The 22,003-nt window shown below is 34.7% G+C and overlaps 1 protein-coding gene across 2 annotated transcripts in view; it reads left to right on the top strand.

The window, feature by feature from the left end:
- BABAM2 (BRISC and BRCA1 A complex member 2) overlaps positions 1–22,003 on the top strand; it is a 159,875-nt gene that overhangs the window by 43,058 nt on the left and 94,814 nt on the right. Inside the window, exons 5-6 of one of the 2 annotated variants that reach the window (XM_085219399.1) lie at positions 1,900–2,094; positions 5,939–6,013. In XM_085219399.1, coding sequence (XP_085075525.1) covers positions 1,900–2,094; positions 5,939–6,013 — 270 coding nt within the window. The remainder of the gene's footprint in view (positions 1–1,899; positions 2,095–5,938; positions 6,014–22,003) is intronic. The other variant, XM_085219400.1, reaches the window with a different exon arrangement.

Genomic DNA, 22,003 nt, shown 5'->3' with positions numbered 1-22,003 from the left:
GAAGGATCTCTTTCAGGAGATCTATTCTTGGTGGAGCTTTCTCCTGCAAACCTAGAATCTTCTGTTACGAGTGAGCAATCTTCTTCCCTTCCTTTATAGCACTTTTTTTTTTTTTAATAGCTGATCCTTCCATCATCATACCTTTGTAACACCTTTCCCATAGTATTGATCTGTCTGATTGCTATGCTCACTCATTTACCAATTACCTTGGTCTGTAATATACATTTTGATTCATGGTCATCCTGATATTCCCATTCGATAGTATCCTTGCTGTCTAGGAGGAAAAAGATAGTATTCTTTTGTAGAGTTGTATCTTTATAAGTGATGATGCTGTGAAAGTAAGAAAGCCATTTTGATAGCATCTTAATGTATTTGACTTCAGAGAGAAAGGAAATGTTGTCATTGTGTGCATATAATGAAGTCCATACAAAACTATGCCAAAGGGTTACACTCAAGTCAACAGAAATAAGAATAATTATAAGCCTTTTGAAATTAAATGGCTGCATCATCAGATATTAGGTTAAAAATAGTTTCTGCTGTAGAGCTGAAGGTGCAGAGTGAAACGTATCAGAAGGTAGAACTTGTAACTTTCGGCTCCGAAGGTGAAGTCTTTGCCTGAAAGATTCTGTTTCAATTTATCTTTTTGTAAAATAAATAATTGCACATAAAAATGCGGAGGAGCTGGGATTGGAAAAAACCTGCTCAGACAGAGTTGAATAGGGTGGTTGTCCAAGACTGCTTCCAGTTGGGTTTTGAGTATATCCAAGACTCAACAAGCTCTCTGAGCAGCCTGTTCCACTTGTATTTATCAATTCTGGTGTTACACAAAATAGTAATAGTTTTTATATTTTAGGGGATGTGTTTTTATCCAGTTTCATTCATGCAGTTATGCTCACAGCTGACCAAAGGCTGCATAACTGTTAATGTGCCCTGAGCTTATATCAAGATCCATTGTGGACATAAGTACAAGGCATGTGGCAGTCTAGAGTTATCTTGTGGTTTTTATGTCAGAACTGTCCTACTGTTCTATTGGCATGGAGTGAAGAATGAGCTTTCATTTGACATTAACACATACCCATTCTAGGTCAATCAGAAGCAGGCACGTACACTGATGGTGTTAGATATACTAATAACACAAAACCTTTCTAACTAAAACTTATTTTGCAGAGAATTGTCTAAGTGAGTTCAGACTGGATACACTGAGAGATTGTGACTGTTCTGCTGACACTGTTGCTTTCAAATGTATTAATGTTTATTTCTTTTATTTGTATTTCTTGATATATGGTCAACTTGTAATAAATTTGCCAGGCAGATGGAAGAGATTTCTGTATGGATGTCATTTGTGTTAAGGGAATGAATCAAGGAAGTGAAGAGACAGTCCCAGTGAAGTAGAGCACAAAGTTGAGTCAGTTTGCCATGTCACCGTCAATATAATTTGAGTAATTAGTTTCCATTGTTAGTGTCAGTTTGGCATAGTCACTTGGCTGTTTTTTGAGTTAGATACTGTTCAGGGTTATACTTAATCTTATCATCGTACATTCAGTTTTTAATTTTTTGAATTCAGACTTTTCAAGTCCCCAGATGGGGCAGTGTAATTTTGGGGAAGAATGGAATGGTCATTTGAGCTACTAGTCTATGCCTAGTAGTAACTCCATTATCTGTTTTGTGGTAGGTCACTGTACGGGCTCTTATTTCACATTAAGGCTTGCTTTTGCTGTTTAACCTGTTTTCCTTCCAAAGCATGATATAACCCTTCCATTTAATATCAAGATTTAATGTTAAGCTCTGACACCAAACTTCCAAATGTGTATTTACCTCTGATTTCAGTATGGATGGGGAAATGCTTGTCCTTTTGTTGCTGGAAATGAATTCAGTCTCTGTTCTTTTAAAATTCAACAGAATTTGGCTTCTTGGAATCCTTCAAATCCTGAATGCCTCCTGCTTGTTGTGAAAGAGCTTGTGCAGCAGTATCATCAATTTCAGTGCAGCCGATTACGTGAGAGCTCACGTCTCATGTTTGAGTATCAGACTTTACTTGAAGAGCCCCAGTATGGAGAAAATATGGAAATCTATGCTGGCAAAAAAAATAACTGGGTAAGCTACTAAGAATTGCTGCTACATTGCTCTTTGTTATCCTTTAATTTTAGTAAATGACAGTTTTTGGTTTAGAAAACCAGGTTGTTTGTGTGCATCTCCTTGCTTTATTTCCAATGAACACAACTTATTTCACTCAGCTCCCTTTCCTGTACTCTCTGTTTTGTCCTTTTCAATCATTCGATTACTTTGCTTGAACTAAATTTTGAGGTGAGCAATTCTTTTTTTCAACCTAGTGTTAGTTCATCTGATTTAGGGATGAACTGATAAACTCTTGAAAAGCCTGTGATATTTACAGAGCACAATATATGGAACTCTGACATCTGTGAAGATTTTAGAGTCAGAATAACTGCACTGGTATGACACCCTGCTCAGGCAAATCAGCTCCACTTAGAACTAGAATGTATTACTGTGTTTTCATGTTGAGGTTGAGCAGCAGTTTAATTCGTAGTTGCGGTGAGGTACAGGCAATGGCAACTTGTCTGAGATGAGATGAGTTGTTCCGGGAACCTAAATAGGTGGAGGAAAAAAAGGACTGATTTCCTGCAGGATAGGAGGAGGTGAGAGATGGGCTTGGGCAGTGGCTTTGTAGGGCTTTGTCTTCACATGGCAATCAGGCATAAAACTGGCCTATCTATTTCTTGGAATTGCGTCCTTTACCTGGGCAATGTGCCATGCCACTTCAACCTTCTAAGTGGAGATTATTGGCAATGTAGATATTTGGGTTGGTGTGCAAGTTAACTATTTATTTGTTAACTCTGCCATGTTCCCCATTAATAGTGTTTTTATCACTGGAATTTTGGAGTAAGTTATATCAGAAAATACATAATAGTGCTTACGCTGGACACGTACCCATCTTACTTTCAGCAGCAATATAATCTTGATGTATGTTATTCTTGAGAAGCAATATCTGATGAAGTAGATGTATTCTGGAAATGAAATTCCAGCACTTGTTTTATCACAGACTAGAATTCACCTTTGTCACTTTCACTGTCCTCAAGTAACAGACGACATGAGGATTTACAGCTCACTGTACTTAATTTTACTTGGCATTATCTTTATCAGAGAATTTCAGATCTGTTTCTAAATCAGTCTGTTTGTTCTTAAGTGTTATTTTCTGTAGCTGGCATCACAAGGAACTTGTCACATCTGTAGATATCATCAGACAGTTTTACTGAAGTGCTTTCTGTACCATACTCAGATTTTATTGTCACTTTTGGCAGCTGCCGAAGTTGTAGTGAAGATTGTAGAAAACTTTTTTCCTCCTTATGGAAAAACTGTATACTGAAGTCTTTGGATTCTTTCCCCAGTCCTTTGTGACTTTGAAATGTTATTTCAGTGCTAAATTATAAGATGTTATCTAAACTTAAAATGTCCAAATAAAATAAATCTCAAAGACATTTTGAGGCAAATCCTTTCAATTATTTCAAAGCTATGTAAGGTTTCTTTAGCATATACTTTGTTTTCAAAGTTTGTATTCTCTATTAAGATGTCAAAGGTCTCATTTGAAAAATCTGTGAACGTGTTACCTGCATTATGGAGGCTTCTTTGTGAGTGTCTTGAAACACAAAACTATGAAACTCATCTTTGTTCCTCTTCATATCCTTTGCAATTCTCTTGTTAGTCTTGACAATTGGTGCAATAGTAGCATTTCTCTCAGAATCAAGAGGTAACTAACTGCGTGTTACTTCCTTTGCCTAGAACTCATGAAAACTCATATTGTTGCTGTCTCTAATGAACTGATGGTGGTTCAACAGACTTGTGAAATAGTCATCTATGAATGCACATTGCATAGTGTTACGAATGTAATTATCTTACTTACATGAATTAATGAATATATTTTTTTTAAAAAGAGGAGGCCTGAGTTGTTGTGTCCCAAATTGGAACAGAAATTTGCTTGTGTATGTCTAGTTTCCTGAAGCGACCTCCAAGACTTATGACAAACTGTTGTTTAATGTGTTAGCTTCATGTTGGCAGAGTTCTATCTGATACAGATGCTCCTTAACTACCTGAATCTAATCTCTCTGTGTTATGACCAGAAGTACGTCTGACTTCACCGTATGCCTGTCAGCAGCTGGCAAGGTTTGGGTAGTTGAGCAATTTGGGCAGGGGCTGCTCTCTGTGAGTCCAGAACCTTTCTGGGAGTATTACATTGCAACACAATCTTGACTGAATGACATAAAAGATCTGGCCTGCAAGCCCTTATGTACTTTTATGCCACGAAGCAGCTGATGTTTTGATCAAGGGCCATTTATTTGTTCAGCATTCACCCACAGTTCATCAGACTTAGTCTTTAACCAGAAATCACTTTCTACATTTTTCAGGTAAATGTTGTATGATATCTGTTCTGGAAATGAGATCCAGACAAGAATTGCTGTCTATAATATCAGTTTTGGTCTGATAAAATAGCAAGTGCCCCAACTGATGTCAGAACAGTCTTTGTGCTGCTTCCACAAGGAGTCATTGACCTTCTTCTGTAGGTTGTTGCTGCTGCTCCATTTTATAGAAAGAGTACTTTCGTTATTTCAGGTATATCCTAGGTTTCTGCCTACCTGAAGACACAGCTGTGTCTGCAATAAAGATGATTCTGTTTAAATGTAGTAATGTATTTACATTCGAACTTCTAATGAGAATTGTAATTTATACAATTTGTAAAATTGTTTGAAGTTGTTTACTGCAACTTTCTCATTACAGTATTTTTCTTGTTGATTTCTTTGGCAAAACACTTAAAATATTAAGATAAAATTTAGCTATGGAAAACTATTTTGGGGGAATAATAAAATAGTACATATATGTTACTGTGGCAGAATAAATATTGCATATTTACACAGCTTTAATTTGTCCCCTTGCCTCTTAAAATGAGGCATTATATTTAAGAAATTGCATGTCATTGTATAAATAAATAGAAAATATATGCAAAAATAAGATAGTGTTAGAACTGAAAAAAGGATCTTTTCTCAAGATTCTGCGCTGAATTGCAAAAAATCAACGTTTAATGCTTTTTGTACAGCTAAGTCAATGTAACAAATATAACTGCTGTATGTATATGCTGTATGTATGCTTTACTGAATTCCAGAATAAGGATGGCAAAAAATTAATGCAGAGAAAATCTGACATTTGTTTTTTCAAAAAGAGCCAACTTCATTGCTTGATAACCAGGTGGACGAAGTCTGGTTTTAAGGAAGTGTATGAAACAGAAAGGAAATCCTTTCCATTTCCTTTGCATACACTTTATGCATAAAAACCTTCAATGTGCAGGGGACGCTTGGCAGATTTTCAGTAAACAGTTGTCTAGGTGTTAAGATTCACATCTCTGAAAATAAGTGACAGAAAGCATTCTAGCTCTTTTTTTTTTTTTTTTTCTATGTTCGTTGTGGACACTTCTGATCCATTCTTACCTTAATCAACTCTTCTGTTATGTGTATCTGTGATGTTTGTGAAGATGCATGTGTTTTGTCTCTATGCTCTCAAAACTTTGTCATTTGCTTTCAGTCCATTTGCCGGTCTCACTGAAACAGAAATGAGAACAGACAAGGCAAATCTGTGTTTAGAACCTAAGCCTAGTGAGATTTTTGTCATGTACATTGTTGCATCCCAACTACTTGTTATTGTTAACATACTGGCAATGATGTTTTATGGTCTTAAAGTGTTTTTGTAATGCCTATGGAATCTGTAAATTTTCTTTTCATTTTCAGTAATTTCATTGAGAAATGTTCTTTTAAACCTCAGTCCTTCTGTTTAGTATGAGCTCTTACATGTTTTCTGGTTAATATACCATCCTCAGAATGTTTACTTTGTAGTTCTTTGGACACTTGCTCTCATTAGTCTTATGTTTTTTCCACAGACTGGTGAATTCTCAGCTCGCTTCCTCTTGAAGTTGCCTGTAGATTTCAGCAATATTCCTACGTATCTTCTCAAGGTAAAATGAATGTCTAAGTTGACAGTATTTGTTGAGAGAATATGAATTATTGAAATGTTCTTAGTATCTTGACATTCCTGCCCTCCTCCTCTTCAAGAAATTGAAAATGCACCATTTCTAAATCTAGTTGGATTGTATTTTGGAAATATGTCATTAAACATACTGTTGTTTGGCGTTCTGTTTACCAAATAGTAAACATAATATTTGTCACTCTGGACACTGTAGAAGATTGCGTGGAATACCAATGTTATCTGGAATTTTTGGTGAACAATCAAATTGCATTAAGTAATCTTAATGATAGAAGCAGAAAAATAAACTCAATATGCCACTTCTTAACAGGGATTGAAAACATATCACAAAATCTGAACATATTGGTGTTTACTTTGCTTCATTCACTTACAAAAAACACTGAATTGAAAAGACAACCTAATTTTAACAAGGATTTAGGACAATGGAATTTTGGTGCGTGTTAGAGTATTTCTCTATTTGCTAGCAAAGGGAAAAAAGAATTGTGACAAACTACTAACATGGAATAATTTGAAATGAGTGGTTTTCACAGCAGGTGGACATCGCTCTTTCAAGCAGTTACAGTGGAAGCTCATCATAAGGTCAATGTTATTATATGAAGACAAAACAGTGAGAGATCTATTATTAACGTTAGAATAAAGTGCCAGAACGAGATTTGAGTCTGCTGCTGTTAGGAGCAGACATCTTTCTTTAAACTGCATGTCTGACTCCTCAACTTTTTACTCTTAATTATTTGGAAAGGAAAATAGCTTCCTAATGTTTAGCAGCTAATGCATTGAGAAGATAATGTCAGTGTAGATCCTGTTAGCTCCTCTTCATCTTTTTGTTAGAAGTCTTCAGCTACTGTTGGCTCACAATTATAAGTGTGAATCTTCAGTGATTCTCCAAATAATATATCTTGAGCTAAAAACCATGAAAATAAAAACAAATATAACTTATCTAGCTGAAATTCTATAGTGTGAGAGCAGTACCCTGTGATCTCTAACTTTTGCAGAACACACGCTGAGTAATATCTGTTCCTGATTTTACTTAAAAGCCTCCAAATATTTTCAGTTCCTTGCTGCGTTCATCATAGCAGCACTGGAAGCTTCTGTTGTTCATCAGAGCCTTCTCTACTCACTGGATGGGTGGACAGTCAGGTGTAAGAGGATTGGCAAGGCCTTGCATTTAGAAAGATGCAGCAACAGTTTACCTGGACAGCCACATACTTATGGTTGGCTTCTGAAAGGCCCTGTGGAAAAAAGGAGGCTGTCAAAGGCTAACACAGACTGTGCTGTCTGCTCCTTATTGAGCACTGGAGTACCAGTTCACCAGGATCATTTTAAAATTGTTGAAGAACTTCAGGATGAGCATAGCCAGTGTATTCCCTAGCTTCACAGAGCTGTCCTATGCCTCAGTTCAGCCTCTGAGGAAATGAAACGATTAAGGGCTGGAAGGTGTTGTGTGACTTACTGAAGTGTTACTGAGGTGTTAGGAATTCTGTGATAGAAATAGGTTTTGTTTCTTAAGGAGTAGCACTTTAATATGTGTTAATTCACTGTTTCTTACCTTACCCACCTGCCCCCAATACTTTTGTTGCCACTTGCTTTAAGGAAGGCTGATTTTCTGTGAATGTTCCACCTCTGCTTCCTAGGGTGTTATTCACCCCAAGTACTAAATGATTCAGTAGTCTGAAGTAAAATGTGTTTATTTGTATGTGTGTATAGACTGTGATGTGAAAACATATGCACGAGAGGTAGCAGAATCAAAGTTTCCCAGTCTACCTTTATTTTGACCTTTCTAAAATCTTAATGTCTTAGTGTTGCAGTTCTATTAAGTTAATGTGTTTTTGTATGTAATATCCTGTTTGTTTGTTGTTGTTCTTTTGAAATAACAGATCCTTTTTGATGGGTAATATGTTGATGAAATCCTTAGGTTTCTTAGACTTCTAATTTGCAAACTAACTGATTAACTGTCTGTGTTAGGTGAGTGATGTTTAGTCTGGATGAATAGCCACAGGAGAAGAAAATTTTATTTCAGTAGTGTTTGTTGACAGCAAAGAAAGGTTTGACTCAGACTCTGACATAGATTATGACAGACTGAACTCAGTAGCAGGCGTGGATCTGCAACAGATCCCTATTGCCTTTAGTGCCTTGTATTCTGACATTTTTAGCTGTATCAGTGTCATCTCATATGGCAGCAATATAAATGGAGATAGTTGAGATAGTTAAGCTCCAAGTAGTCCAAATTTGCAAAGGTATTTTTAAAAAATGTATTTTCTCTCAAGCTATACATGTCTGCCTTTCTATTTTTATTTTTACTTTTTTTAATGAGATTTTTGACATAAGCAGATTTGTGGCTTTTGTAATCAGAATTCATTTGCAATCACATCTGCCAGTTATGTTGGCACCAATGCTGCTTGCAAAACTATGGTGCATGGTTGAGCATCCATTGATGCAGAGGAAGCAATTGTCAGTATATTATCCTGAAAGGTGGAAGAGCAGTTGGTAACTGAAGGCTGTTAGTGTATTAATGTCAGAAGTAGTGCAGAACTAAATGCTGTGTTTCAATTATGTTCTAGTCTGCAGCCAGTCTTATAATGTGCAGTACCTTCTCTGTAATGATTTATGGAGTTCAAACCCATGTTATACTTTCTCTGCCGTAAGTTCTTTTTTAATGTTTAATTAATGCTACTTGTATTAAAATCTGGTGACCGTTATTCTTGCCTCATTAATCCTAGTAACCCATTGATTTGCAATGCTCCTGTGAAGTATTTGTCAATTTCATTAGGTAATCACGTGAGAAATATGACTTTAAAGCTTTATATAATAAGATAATGTTCAAGTTTGAATAAGCTGTTAGAATTCTCTGTAGCTTTACAGAACCTTTGCAACTCTTGAAAATACACTCCTCGTTCTTTAGATCTTCCTCTATCAGTTTTGTACTGACAGTGGTGAGACTATTTGCCTTATGTTATTATGAATAAAAATTCAAAGATGTAAGAAGAGTTGAGTGTCACTTGAAAAGCTGATTTACCAGGTTATTTTAAAGTTTTTTTCTGCATTGTATTTAAATTTCAGTTAACATGTACACATTTTCTATGGAAAGTAGCTGAGTCTGTGAAGAAGAAGAATGATTAAGAGAGCAGCACAGAGTACAGCGTCTTCCTTTGAATTCTTAAATTCTAATCAGAGTTCATTAGGAAGCAAAAGGGCAGTTGTAGTAATGGCTGCGGCAGATAAATCTCTATTCATACATTTTCTTGGCATACCTTTAATATGGGAAACAAAAATAACATACTTCATTATCCATGCTGACCAATCAATTAGCAAGGAATGTTAGTTTAGAGTGTAAATGCATATCTGGGCAAAGACACATTTTCATGTTGTTTTTCCACTTTACAAAATTATACCTTCATACAAGATTTAAATGCAGACCTTTGTATTGACTTTTTCTTATGTAAATCTGTTTGACATAAATTAAAATTGCAAGCATCAAACTACAAAGTCAAGCTGGTGGCTCAAACTATTGCATGGTTCATTACTGAGCAGCCTTTCATTAAGGTGCTCTTATTTGAGAAGAATCTGGCTCTGCTTCAGGAAAATATTTACATCCATATCTGTTTACTCATATTTTCCCTTTCCATTCTTTGAAGTGAGATTTTTTGATCAGCACTCTCATTTTGACTGAAATTCTTTTCTTCTGGCTGCAAATTTTGCTATAGTATTGGTAAAAGGAACTCTTCACAGTTTGTTCAGTTTCACAGTTTTGATCAGTTACAGGGACTTGTGTTATCATAGCGATAAGGCACTAAACATCACTAGCTTAGTAGTTTCCTAACTGTCGTGAATTATGGGACTGTAGCATGGTTGCTGAAAATGAGTGGACTTCCAAGCGTGTTGCCAGTTATGCTGCAGAAAACAGGACGTTTAGGTATTTTTATTATTTTGTTTTTGAGGTTTTAATTTAGTAGTAAATGCCCTGATTACCAACTCCTCCTTACATGTGATTTTTAATGTATTGATTTTCTTCCTATTTTTATGTACATGGTGTTGTGCCCTAGTGAATAGCCAATATGTGGACCAGTTCTGCCATGATGCTGCAGCCAGTAACCTTCCAATAATTTCTTATTATTCAAGTGTAAAGGAAATACACGGAGTGGACATAATTTCTTTTTTTTTTCTTTTTGTAGAAGGCTTTTTCTAATACTAAACTTTTTTTTTTCTGAAGAGATTTTTTGTGATGACCACTGTATTCACTGCACATCTTTCAGAACTGAAACAAGTAACAAACATTGTCTAGACGCATTGCCAGGGGCAAAATAGTTGTATATAAGCTTGTCAATGGAAAAGGTTTATCCTCAAGTCCAAACTGAAAGATAAGAATGTATTTGTGTTTTTCCTTACTGTGATTTCATCATTTAGAAGTCTGTTTAAGACTTCAGTGCAACCTCTGTTTATCATGTAGACCAAATTCCAGATGCTGTGAGAAGTCTGTAATACGTGCATATGTTTGAGAAATCAGCTGGAGTAGACAACAAACAAAAGTACAATATGCAGGATTAGAGGAAACTTTTTCTGGACAGGTTTGTTGCTTTTTTTTTATCATTTTGATTTAGCAATTGACTGTGGTTTAGACTTGTCAGTGTTTAATCTTTGTTACATTGCTGCACGTAACAAAACAAAAGTGTATTTGTGTAAAACGTAGTAACCATGCTGTTTAACCCAAACTTTTGAGCTAAAAAAAAATATATTAGCTTATACTGTAGACTTTCTTTTAAACTTAATTTGATTTTGTTGCAAGCTGGCTTACTGAAATCTGATGTTTAGTGTCACAAAGTCAATGGCAAGGAATTAGTGTCCGGAATCTGACTTCAACTTTTTACACTGCCTTCTTTCACCCTGTGCTGTGCAGCTGCCTCTCAAATAGCATCAAACATTATGCCGTAAATACTATCAGTATACCTTGCTTTAATGTAAGTGATGGACCTATATGTCTTCTGAAGCTTGTCATGTCTGTGGAACCAGCTGTCATTTTACCTGTTTTACAAATAAGGAAACTGACAGGTGGATAAGACTTGTGGGTAACCTTGAGGTAATATGTAGTTCTTGTACTTCACAATACATGCTTTCCATAGTGGCTTTATAAGCTGGTACACAGATTGCTAATAATCTTTTACTACTTAAACCTAGATGACAGAAGCATAAATTTAACTCCTCAAATTACTTTCCTGATCTTAGGACATAGCGTAAGCATTCTGAGTGAATACAGGAGTTTTACTAGGAGGTGTCAGTATGCTATTCAGTAGATTACTTATTACTTATAAATAACTTAAATTGAATATTGAAACGTCAAAGATTGTTTAGATTTCTTCTGTTAATAGTTTGAAGGCCAACTTTATAGCATGTGATTATAATGAGCCATTGAGATTTTTAGATTAGAAATAGGTCTGTGCAAGTTAGTACTGGCAATGTTTGAAAGAAAACAGTTTGTAGTAGCTGAAGTCCATAAATCATGCAATCTGGACGCCATGAAAATGAATGTAACCTGTGTGGAAGTCATTTACAGGTAGAGATATCATGATGCTTGCCTCTAAGAATCCATCCTTGTAGTCCGCTCCTAAAAATCTGCATTTTGCTGCCCACTTTTTTCACCAAAAGGTACTAAATGGAGTGCCTTCAAGGAAGTGTTTGCTTTTCTGAGTATCAGATTACCATCCTGTTACCAGAAGTGTACAGACTCCAAGCAGAGAGGCTTATGTAGCATGTGAGATAAAAAAAATAATAATAATAATTAAAAAAAAAACAGAACAGTATTGCAATAATTTTTAAAAATTATCCATGTCATGGAGTGTTTCAGGCAGTTTAAGAAGCTGTCACATCAGAAGTGATTTCCTGGTTATAAAATATTTTTAACTGTTTACTTTTCCGTAATAGCTTGAAAACATCCTATGTTTTATTTGTAAAGGCTTTTTTAAATTATTTATAGGGATGTTTCGCTGTTGGTAAAACGGTGAAGTTTTACTTATTCTACTGTATAAAACCATTATGCTACTTTTATTTTGCAGTCCAATTATTAACCTTACAGAGCTTTGCTGAGTAGTTCAGTCCTCTTTGCTTTGACACAGTCTATTGGTTCTGGAGTATTTCTGGTGCTGTACAGGTAAAATGTTACTGCTATGATCCAGGGGAGCTTCAGATACACTTAACAGAAATTGCTTTTTACTGAAGTCATCCTTTAGTGATTTTATTCTAATATCTGCTTCCCCAAAATCAAGGGAACCTGAAACCCTCTGAAAGTGTACTTTCTAATCAGAACAGGTTGTATTTGAATTTCATATAAATGGTTCATTTTCCTTTGTTCTCTTTGTGCTACCATCAACTTTTTCACAACTGTGATTTGTTTGCAGGTTATTTAAACCACACTAAAACTTATTAGTGTCGGGAGCACCTTAAGCTCCATATGCTGGAAGCCAAAAGCAATTTTTAAAATCTTTTTCTATAATTTATTGGCAGATTTTACTAATAAGATCTGTCAACTGGAACAGCTCATTCTGCACAGCTGATGATTTTTATAGTTTATGATTTTAATGTGAATCACAATCTGCAATCAACTGATTTCTCATGACAGTTATATTTAAACGTTTTATTTTTATAATGCAATAGTAAAGAACCACCATATCCAATGTTAAATCTCATGTAAATCATATAAATTCCTAGTTTTTCCCTAATATAGTGAAGTATTAATTTGACATTAGTAGAAAAAGGATGGAGATTATGTTGTGCTTTTTTTTTTTTAAGAAAAAAATGGAAGTTGAATAAAAGCAAGTTAAAAAAAAATCAGCTTCTGTTGATACATCTTTTTTGTGTATGGTGGGAAAGTTTATAATATGTTATTTTGTATGACTTGGTTCAAGTTTACTGCCTTGTTAGGGCTTGTAATTTATACTATTGCTTTACATTAGCATTGTATGTATTGCATAGGAAGAATGGAATTCAATACCCATAAAAATAATTGCAGATTATTACATAATGGTGGTGCTTGTTGCATCTGTCACGGTCCACCCATACTATGCAAAACAGGCAATATACAGTGGTCTTAAACTGGAAAGAGAACTTTGAGATTTTTTTCTTTAGTTCCCAGTTGCCATTTCTTTTTGAGAGGAACAGTACAAAGAAGTTGTAGAGCATATGATATGAGCATAACAATAATAGAAGACATTAACCAGCAGATCACTTTTTTTTTTAAAGTCAATTTACATACAAAAGTTCCACTGCTGCACTAATTATTATTACTGGCTCTCAGATTATTAAATTATGCCTGTGTTCTTAAAGAATAGCAGTAAGATGATTGTATGCATGTATGATGATTTCGTATGATGCTTAGTTGTTCTTGGTTTGGATTTTGTAATTTATACTGGTAACTTTTTTCTGTTAAATGCACCAACAACTATTAGTCTGGTTTTTTTTGTTTTTGTTTACTGTGTATCAGAAATAACTGTAGCTCACTGTATTTACACTGCTCTCTTTTATTCAATTTCATAGGTTTAAAGATGTAAGCCAAAAATATTGAAGTTTTATTGTTGAGTCTCTCTACAGTATATGTTCTGAGATTGAGTGATCTGTCATGTTTATTGTTCAGTTGATACAGAAAAATGTCATTGATTATTGTATTATAAAAAGTAAAATTCATCAGGTTGTTGTGCTATTTTGTATTCATGTTAAGAACACAGACTAATTGCTAATGAAATGTGTTTTATGTCTCTCTCAAGCTTTACATTTCTACAGTAACTTCAGTATAAGAAAGGAGTTGCTTTTTTTTATGTAAGATACATATAGGTATTTTCTGGTTTATGAGGTAACTTCAGATTAGGAAAGCTGAAGGAAAAGCTGCCTTGCCCAGCAGCATCTTGGTGAGACAATAAAAGGAAGATTAATAAAACTCAGACCTGTTGATTGTCTAGTTCTTTGTTTCAATAATATAAGTTTTCATGCTAGAGCTTGTTCTTTTTATGTGCTGGGACCTGTAATGATTGCAAGCAGCATGTCCATGGCAGAGATGTGGCAGTGGGGAAGAAAACTAATTTGCCTCTGCTATGTGGAATTAAGTGCACTCCTTAGGTGTTAACAGGTTACCATGACATCAGAGTTCAGGCAAAAAGATGTGCATGAATTAAATGTTGGTTTTCAGTTACACAATGAACTGTCTGGAGAGCAGATAAAATATTTAAATACATCCACTTAATATTGGTAGGAAGTATTTCTGCTAAAGGAAAAGAGTAAATGCAGTTAAACTAACCATATCCCTCCAGCTGTTGTCTTTCTTTGTCATTTTCATTATTTGCTTATTTGCATTAGCGTGGGTAATACATTACTGAAATATGTGCATTTTTATAAGTATAAATGTTTAATTATTTGGAAATACTGCAAATATTCTGTGTTTTACCGGATCTAGAAAAATATTAGACAAATGTGACTGATGTATTGACTAAGACTGATGACTCACTGGTGATATGTAAATCATCAGCTACTCATTTGCAAGAACCCCCAGGACAATGTTTTGGTTAACACAGAATAAACTAATTTATTCCAAATTATTTTCACTGTTTAGCATTTATAGTGCATCTTAGACTCTCTAATTCTCTCTCTCATTTTACCTTGATTCATTGCTTTTTGTAAGCAATAAATCTTACTTAATTTCCATCTTACTATTGTAAATGGTTAGATTAGCTCTCCCATGGAGGCCGTATTATACATCAGTTACCATTTTGACACTCATAAGTATTGTCTCTTTTTATCTACGTAGCCTAGATGAAAATAGTAACTGAATATATCATAAATGATTATTTTATGTATCGTCACAGTAATTGTGAAATATGGGAGAGGAGGAGACCTCCTTTTTTTTTTTTGTTTGACTGAAGCACAGAGGAACTGGGTGCATACAGATTTACTGTGGAATCCTGACCCATGCGTAGAACTTGTCCAAGGCCTTAACCAGAAGGACGTTCTTCCTTTCCTGACTCTTTTTTTTTTTAATAAACATAGCAATTTATCACAATGAGGAATCTTTCAGGTCCAGTGCATTTGCTTGGATCCAAAAAATGAACTAATTCTGTCAGCAAGCAAAATTGTATGACTTCAGAGTCATCTGTGGTTATTCTCACAAGCCATTTTACTGCTGATGCAGATTTTTAATTTGTCATCCGTTAAAATTCTCTACAGTACGTTAATGGTCTTGCATCTCTTAAGTTCCTGTTGATTTTAGTTCTTGTGGACACTTCTTAACATTTGGACAGTAGCTTAAAAGATGTTACATTGACTCATTTAATTTGCCTTTCCCATTGCAAAATTATATGTTGCTTTTTTCTTCTTCTACCAAACCTGTATAATTGAAATGACAAAAGGCCCTAGAATTAAAAAATTAGGGCTCAGAATTCTACCAATTGGTCTAAGCAATCAAAAGCATGAAGTTTTTCATTCTGAAAGGAATGAGATGCTTCCTGAGTGCCACTGACTTGAATGAGAATGAACTAGTGCACATTATTACGCTCTTGTTAATATGTTGTTGAGCTTGGTTGTATGGTGGAGTGTAAATCTTACAATGCTTAGAATGTATAAAATATCTTTCTTCTGGAGTTCACAAAGCACAACAATGTTCTACATTAAAGAAAAACATATTAATTGTTTTTCTGATTAAAAAAAGAAGGAATAAAATTGAAAAAGAAAACAAAAGACAGAGAGCAAGAAGTGGAGTACTTGAAATTTGACTTGTGGTCTGATAGTCCTCTCTGAGCAAGAAAGAACTAAGAGAAAATCTTAATTTTATATTCTTTACACTACAATTTTCATCTTTCTTTACAAATTGAATGTTTGTTTCATAGGTAGAATGTAGTTCTGTTTGTCCATTTTGTTCTATGCATAGCTAGTATTTTGACAGTGTATGTAAAATGCTTTTAAAATAGTTCTATTCTGTGTAGTTAACCTTGACTACACAAAAGCTAATGAATAAAAGACTTTATCTTGTATTAAAGGTTCATTTTAGAATAGTAACTCAAACTGCTCTTGCAAATTTCAATTTCATTTTTTGTGTTTAAAATATGAAACCACCATTGAGGCATTTAGTGACTGCTAAATAAATAGATGGATATTGGATAACAAAGAATGCAAGACTTATTTAGGGCAAGCAGTGTACCTGGAATAAAGATGAATAAAGAGGATTTGTGTCACTTGTTTGGTAGGCCTAAAAGGCTGTGGTGCTAATAATATCAAACTCTAGAACTGCATGATTCATGAGCTCTCCTAAAATAAAAGAGATGTTGGAATTAAATTACCAGAGGGATTCTTCTGGTTGCAGTAGCAAATATTCCATGATAAGAATTGAATTTGTAATAAACAAGAGTGGCATTTTAGAATTGTTTGTGCAGCATCAGTTTGACTGTATGGCAGCAGCTTAAGACGTCGGATTTTTTTTATTTACAGCATGTTGCTAGTTCCTTCTTGAAAAGATGTGTGATCAGACTGCAGCCCAGTTTATAGGCCTTCAGGCAATGGTATTATCAGATTTGAGAGACCATGCCTGTTAAGGCACTGTAGAGGCATATATTATTTATCTGACTCATATAGGGCAGTACTGCAGTCTGAGAATTACTTTTCCTTCACTATTTATAAAACTTCTGCAAGTAGCTGAATAACCTTTACCTAGAAAAATGGTGTAGGTAGCTTTACACTAGCAATACAAAAATGTTGAGTGGTGTGACTAATAAATTGTGTGTTGATAAAATGCTCCACTACTTAATTAAAAAAGAATAAAACTAAAAAGGTAATATATTAGTACTAAGAGTCATAGGAAGCCTAGTAAGAAAAAGTATGCTTATAAACTTGAAAACGGCAGTCTTATAGATTTGGAGAGTTGTATTTCTGGGAAACTTGAAAATTTTGAAGCAAGCTGTGTCAACAGGGTGTAGGAAAAGAAAAATTGCTCTACAGTTCAACAAGATAAAAGGTGAGCATGTGCTTAGTAGGACTACTCATGGAGCAAGGCAATGCGTGCAGTTTTCTGACAAACACAGATGTGTGTGTCAAGATTTTAAGAAAAGAGTCTGTTTGTGAGCAGGAAAAGTAATGAAGCTTCATTACATACAAGATTAATCCCTTGACTCTATTCTTTGCGCTGTGCCATCGTGGTTCTCCTGTGGCCATTTATCAAGTGAGATGATGGAAAGTGTTTTTAGCTGACAGGAGCATTAGTTGCCAACATGTACAGCAAGCTGCGTTTACCTGTCTCAGTATTTGTCTAAATGACCAGATACTGTCACCTCAACCTGTCTGCTGATTTCATGGAGCCTGTGAACTCCGTAGATCTGTAAAGTGGGACAGAGACAGGGCTTGGAAGGGAGCTTGCACTGATCACTTACATACTGGATCTAAAACCAAATTAAAAGGGAAAAAAAAAAAACAACCAAACATCAAAACATTATGAAGTGTCTATACCAGAATCAAAAGTTTGGTGATGCTGAACTGCTTTTCATGATCTAAAAAACTTTGCTTAAGTGGAATGAATGCCCTAGTAGGATATTTACAGTTAATTAGCACTGTGAAATTTGGTTGAATTTGTTTATAAACTCCTCCTTGCAAACTTCGCTGTCAGCTTTGTTTAATTCACTTTGAGAATGCTTGTCTAAGGGATTATACTTCTCAAGTCACATGACTGGGCAAGATCGTCTCTGGTAATTCAAAATGCAGTTCCTCTTTCCTTCCATCTGACTTGTTCATCACTGTTACCACGATAGAAATTGTTCTCTCTTCACATTAGCTAAGAATCAATAATATGTTTTCAGTGTGAAGACAGCTTAATGGTTCCTTTTGATATGGAAAAGCTATTTTGGGGTGGACAGGAAAGGCAAGAGTCTGAATTTGTAAAGCAAAATGAATAATCTGTATTTTATTATAGTTAGGCACAATTTTGGAAGGCACTATCAATTAAGATATTTACAGCTATACAAAATACATTAAAGTGCTTTCTGAGTCACTGAGAATGGTGACAAATCTTACCTGTCCATCTTCATGTTCTATTTTAAGATTCTTTGAAAAATGTATTGTGAGATTCATTAAAATTCTGGCAGTTTAGTGCATGTAAACTTTTGAAAACACTAGTTTGACACTTTTACAGTGTTCTTCTCTTCATATATTTATGTGCTGCTTCTATGCGTTCCAATTGTTGCAAAACTATTACATGGAGAATTAAGTACAGGAGAATTCCCATTTTGTTGTTTTTAAATAAATGATTTTTTTCAGGACTTTTTATGCAGCCATTAGTTGTAAACCAGTTTCTAGCATGCTGAAAGCTGTATAAATGTATGGCGAATAATGGATCAACACTTACTGAGAAAAGAATGTTTAAAGACTGAAAATATCTCAACAGTGTTGTGTTAAGCATCTGTCTGCTAATGTATTAATTCCATGATTTTAATGGACTGTTTCCCTGATTAATCAATGACCTTATTCTCTTAAGCATATCTGTCAGGACTTGTCTTCCTAACAAATCTTTAAGCCTGGAGCATGTAAGGCTTCATCCTCATCTTCAAACTGTGTTAAGTCAAAAAAAAAAAAAAAAAAAAAAAAAAAAAACAACCCCACGTTGCGGTAATGTGGGCATCGCTTGTCCAAGAACATTAAGAACCTTGGTCAGGATCTTTTTAACCATAAAAGGATGCATGTTATGCTTTCTTGTTTTGTGTAAGTTGGAAGGGAGTGAAAAAAAATACAGAAGGAATTTTTATTACAGAGAACTATTTCCCTCCAAATAGTACACGAAGGAATAGTGTGTCTGAAAAAAGATTTTCTTGGCAGGGGAAGCACTGCTATGAACTACATGCTGTTGCTGATAAATGTTTTAGCTGTAGGTGAATAATATATTTAAAATTCAGGATTGGCAAACTGCAGAAACATGATAACATTACTTTTTAGACAGCTACTTATTTTTTTTCACCTGTTTGTGTTAATCTTTCTGTGGGTACCATCCCTGATAGTTGCTTGTCAGTTTCCAAGGATGAATGGTTGGAAGCTTACCTGTAAAGTGAAAAAAGTAAATGAACTTTGCACTGTATGCTTGCTGGAATCTGCAGAAGAGAGTTATTCAGAGTAGATCCACACTGGTGGTATACAGATGTGTATTGGTAGCAAAATACTTTTGTAATGCTTTTCAGAACATCGTGAATTTTTCTAGACATTGATATTATTTATGATGGGAAAGGATGCATTTTGTTTTAAGAAATTGTGAAGTCATTAAAAAAGAAAGTTCAGGACCAAATAACCACTTCTAGTTTTTCATTCACCTTCTAGGATTGCATTTCAAATTTTATCAGTATTAACAATATTCTACTTACCCTCAAGTAAAACTTGTGATGTAGAATTTCACATTAATATCTCTTGTTTATTATTGCATTTTTAAATTTCTTTCTATAGAACATTACAGATTGTGTAACCATGCCAGTTATTTGGAGGTACTGCATGCTGAAAAGGCAAGTAGGCAACTTTCTAGTAAGTGCATGTGTGTGTGTAATATGTGCTTGAAATTTCAGAGCAGTAATAAGACTCAGAAGAGTGCTTGTCTCATTTTCAGAAAAAGTCTGGGGAATGAAACAAAGTTTAATTATTTCAGCTGTATTTTACTATAATGTGCTTTATAGGACCTTAGTGTGTTACAAATAAAAGATTTAAAATTTAGATTTTGATCGATCAAATGTCTACAAAGAAATATATGAATAAGTATAAAGTAAGGAACGTATATTGCCATGTAAATTGTTAGAATGATGGTATGGCTTGAGTGAATATACTTTTTCAGTTTCTATTCCACAAATTCAGTGAACAGTGGTACAGTTAATTGGATGTGTGCATTATTTTTTTGGCAGCAATAATAATCAGGCTACCATTATTTGGAAACAAAGAAGCCCTGACACAATCATCCATGTTTAAAAAATACCCAATTTTTAGATTTAAGCTGATGTTTTGTCTGGAGTGATTAGCAAGGACGTACATTATAGTTGCTCAAATGCTTTTCCATGATTTGCAAAGATATTCATTATACTTCATGTAGTGAAGAATTGGCTAGTAGATTCATTTCCCTGTGTTTGTGTTAGAAAAAAGAGGTTTCTGGTCCTGGAAAGTAATCAAGGCAAGAAGTATTAATACTCCTGTTATGAAACCAGTGCATGCAATTTCTTAAAACCACGTACTTCAGATGCCTTTCTAGAAAGAGTGTTCTAATGGCTCACTTTGTGGAGTTCTGGCCAGTCAGGAGCTGGCTGAGGTCTTTAGGATAGTTGTATTCTGTGCTCATTGAAGTCAACGGGTATACGATCAGAGAACTATATTCATAAACATAGATTTTCAAACCATCTGAAGTATGAAGGTTAATTATATGGCATTACATAGAAAGGCTTCTTTGTGTTATGTGCTTGTTCTGTTTCAGAGGGATAAATATATACAAAAATTGAGGGTGTGTGAAGGCAGCAAAACCAGTTCAGACAGGTAAAAGCATTTGAAGTGGTGTCTTTTTCACCATTAATAGTTTACAATTTTTCTCAGTACTGCTGCATCAATATTATGAATCTTATTTTCAAGGGTACTTTACTCCTATAAAAGCTGAAATTTGACTCACCAGAGGAATTACTACTTTATTCTTTTAGTTCCAAGGGTTTTTTTTGTTTTTTTTTTTGTTTTTTTACTATCATTGGAAGCTTTTTGATACTGGAAATGTTTCTGCAACTTGAAATTTTGTCGTGGTTTATTTATTTATCTTGTGCAACAGTAATTAAAAGGAATAATATTAATAGTCTTTTATACAGTGGTGCAGAACTTGGCACTTGAAATCTAAAAGCTGAAAAATACTCACTAGTGCCTGATAACACTTCTATCTTTAGTAACATGTATTAATATCCACATTTTGAAATTGGGGAATTGCTTTATGATGTTCTTCTAGAGTCATACAGTATCAGAACAAAATAGATTTTGGTGTTTACCAGCTTCAAGCCACGGAGATTCAGATACAATTATTACTTTATCTACTTATTTTTCTAGTGGCTGTCGACCTACATTTAGTATGTTACTTATTAATAGGTGAGTACAGGCTGTTCTGTGTACTAGTCTTTGTCCATTTAAGTATTTGTTTATCATGGTTGAACTTTACACAATTTAAAGAGCTGTCATTCAGTACATGCTTTTAAATATTTAAGTAATGTCTTTTGATGCAGCAGTGTTGGAAGGAGGGAGGAAATGAGTATTTTTAATCATTTCACACTGAAAAGACTTGAAAGACTTCTCTTAGACTTTGATTTTAGTCCAGAGATATCTTGAAAATACTGCTTAGCCCATTTTAAGCATATTTGGAATTGCTACCATCAACTTTAAGTATGTGTAAATTTAAACTTACAAACATTTTGTCTGATAGACGCTCTAGAAATGCTTTTATATTGCTTTTCTTACAAAATGATTTAATGTCAGTCTAATTTGTCAAAATGAAGCAGAAGATTGGGGAAATAGTACTATCATCTATCTATGTGAGCAATGTCATGCATCAAATTCACATTATGTTACAACAAAGTAGACTTTCAGTGATGAGACTTAAATGTCTTTTTTTGCCCTTTATTGGCAAGTATGCATTCAAGCTTTTGAATGCAAATGGCAACTCAAGCTGTTGTGGTGTCAGGTTGATCAAATCAAACCTTCATTTCAGAAGATTCGGTTCTTTCTGTCATCGTCTTAGCTACATTATGACTGATCCAGCACTCCTTGAAAGAAACAATTGTTTCGTTGTTATGATACCAGCTATCCAGTATATAAGTGATGGTATTGTCTGTGCTGAGCTGCCAGGTCCCAGCATGTATATTATTCAGTACCAGCTCTGGCAAGATGGCAGAAAGTCACAATTACTTTTGCACCAGCCCAGGTTTTTCAGCACAGAACTCAAATCTCAGCACTAGGAGTA

Source organism: Meleagris gallopavo, chromosome 2, assembly GCF_905368555.1.
Source record: "Meleagris gallopavo chromosome 2, MGAL_WU_HG_1.1, whole genome shotgun sequence".
Lineage (NCBI taxonomy): Eukaryota > Metazoa > Chordata > Aves > Galliformes > Phasianidae > Meleagris > Meleagris gallopavo.
Note: the sequence above shows the minus strand (reverse complement) of the source record. Positions and strands in the feature narration are given on the sequence as shown.